Below are 2,043 nucleotides of genomic sequence, written 5' to 3'. Positions count from 1 at the left end.
ATGTATTCACAAAATGGTTTACCGGTTTACGCTGGTTGCACGTGTATTCACTAGTAACTCTACAAAAATAAATAGATTTTGTGATTTAAGCTGTATTTGCATTGTTAACAAATATGCACCTATATAATTTGGATAATTGTAATATGAAGTATGAAGTAGCACATCCTTGTTGTAGATTATCGTGTCCAGATATGACGTGTGCTCCTAACAGCAAAATATTCACTGTTTTGTGAGCACTTCGAATAACCATGGGTCGAAATTAAAGTGTTTTTTATTTGGTACCCTACAGATAGGATGACATCTGCTGTAATGAACCACCAGTACAGGTTTGCTGTCGGTTATTTTTCATATTCCCATTGGTAATATTCCTGTCACTGTTTTTTAACCCATCACACGAGGTACAGATATGATGTGACTTTGTGTTATGTGTTATGTGATTTAAAGAATCGTATTTGTGCCCACAAGTTTGTAATATCATTTCAGAATTCGGTGTCTGCAACCTATTTCCAGTATCCGGTCCGTGACCTTGACCTCCGGTGGTTGACGACAATTCCTGTTCTGAGATCTGTGACACGAATGTAATTTTTGTATTAGATATTTTAGAATGTACTGCCTCTTTCGCTGTTGATTTCCTAGCATGGGTCATCATGTGTTTGAAGTAAGCTCTGAACTCGTAACAACAGACGTAATAAATAACGAAGTTTGAGACGAAAGTCGCAATGACGATGATGTACATGAGAGACAATGTCGTTTCAAGGTCATCACGACAGATGATGTCGACATGAAATACTAGTGATATTACAGACAGTGCCACCAAGATAGCTGCTGGCACTTCAAACACAAGAAAGACCCCTATCACCCAGCTAATCATGATCGTCAGTTTGACTTCTCTGTGATGCTCGTGCGCGCGTGCGTGTTTGACATGGTCGTCATTCCGAATAACGTGCAGTAGGTAGCATCTCATCCTAGCCGCCCTTCGTACCTGCCTGATCATTATGATACCGAAAACAATTAGTAGTATACATGGAATGACCTTGAACAACAACAATGACACAATGACGTGTGGAATGTAGATCATCGTGACGTCATCAGTCACCGGCTCCATGGAGCACGCAGAAAAAGTTGCATTACCTTCCAAGTATATATCTACTCTGTGATGCCCAAACCTGAATATGTCCACTATTTCTGGTACGATGCTGATTACGAAACAAGTTAACATTGCAGTGACTGTTCTCTGTGCGGTAAACCAACGGGAAACCTGCAACGGATACGTGACGCTGAGGCAACGCTGGAAGGCTAATAGGACGGTCAACAAGTTGACGGTGCTGTGACAAACAGTGGGAACTATGCTTGTTAGTAAGTACCACGTGCTACATAGATCGTATGGTAAATATGTCCTTATTCCCAGGAAATCAAACACATACACATATGCACATCCCGGGATAACTATGGTCAGCATATCAAAGAGACAGATGGTCCCGATTACAAGATGTGTTACATTTCTGGTCATCATTCGTTTCTTGGCGAGTATATAAAGAATGATACTGTTCAGTACTACAACGATGAGAGTTAAGAAAGGCCAGGCGTAGCCGTAGATGTAGATCTCAAAGTGATAACGGAAAGTCTCTTCAAAGTTAACAATAAAGAATTCCATGTCCATTCCCTCAAGTTTAACTCTGTGACTGGCGTGCCGGGAGGTGGCGCTGCTCTCCATACCAAACTTCATGCTGACGTTGGGCGGGAAACAATTCCTCATCGTTAGCTGGAGTAATCCGAGTGGTATTTTAACTCCTGAAAAGATGTAAATATGGATATTTATTGTCAAAAAAAAAATACATACAGAAAAATGAACTTTACAAAACATAGTTAACTATTTCCTTTTTTTAGAAGCAATATAGTATAGAAATGGACCAACCGGGTATTTACATAGCGATAGTTATGTAATTCCTCTGTTAGAATCTATTCACAGAAATGGACAAAGTTTGATATTCAGCAATGGTGTGCTATGACGTAATGTACGATTACACTATAGCAAACGAATAG

General features: G+C 39.9%; 1 protein-coding gene across 1 annotated transcript; it reads right to left on the bottom strand.

The window, feature by feature from the left end:
- Nucleotides 1-283: 283 nt before the first annotated feature.
- LOC132552500 (sex peptide receptor-related protein 2-like) lies at nt 284-1,756 on the bottom strand. Its single transcript, XM_060216678.1, has one exon. It carries the CDS (start codon nt 1,754-1,756, stop codon nt 284-286), a length of 1,473 nt encoding a protein of 490 aa, XP_060072661.1.
- Nucleotides 1,757-2,043: the final 287 nt, after the last annotated feature.

Source organism: Ylistrum balloti, unplaced genomic scaffold (genome assembly GCF_031769215.1).
Source record: "Ylistrum balloti isolate Yb309-2 unplaced genomic scaffold, AGI_CSIRO_Ybal_v1 Utg370252, whole genome shotgun sequence".
In the NCBI taxonomy this organism is placed as follows: Eukaryota; Metazoa; Mollusca; class Bivalvia; order Pectinida; family Pectinidae; genus Ylistrum; species Ylistrum balloti.
Note: the sequence above shows the minus strand (reverse complement) of the source record. Positions and strands in the feature narration are given on the sequence as shown.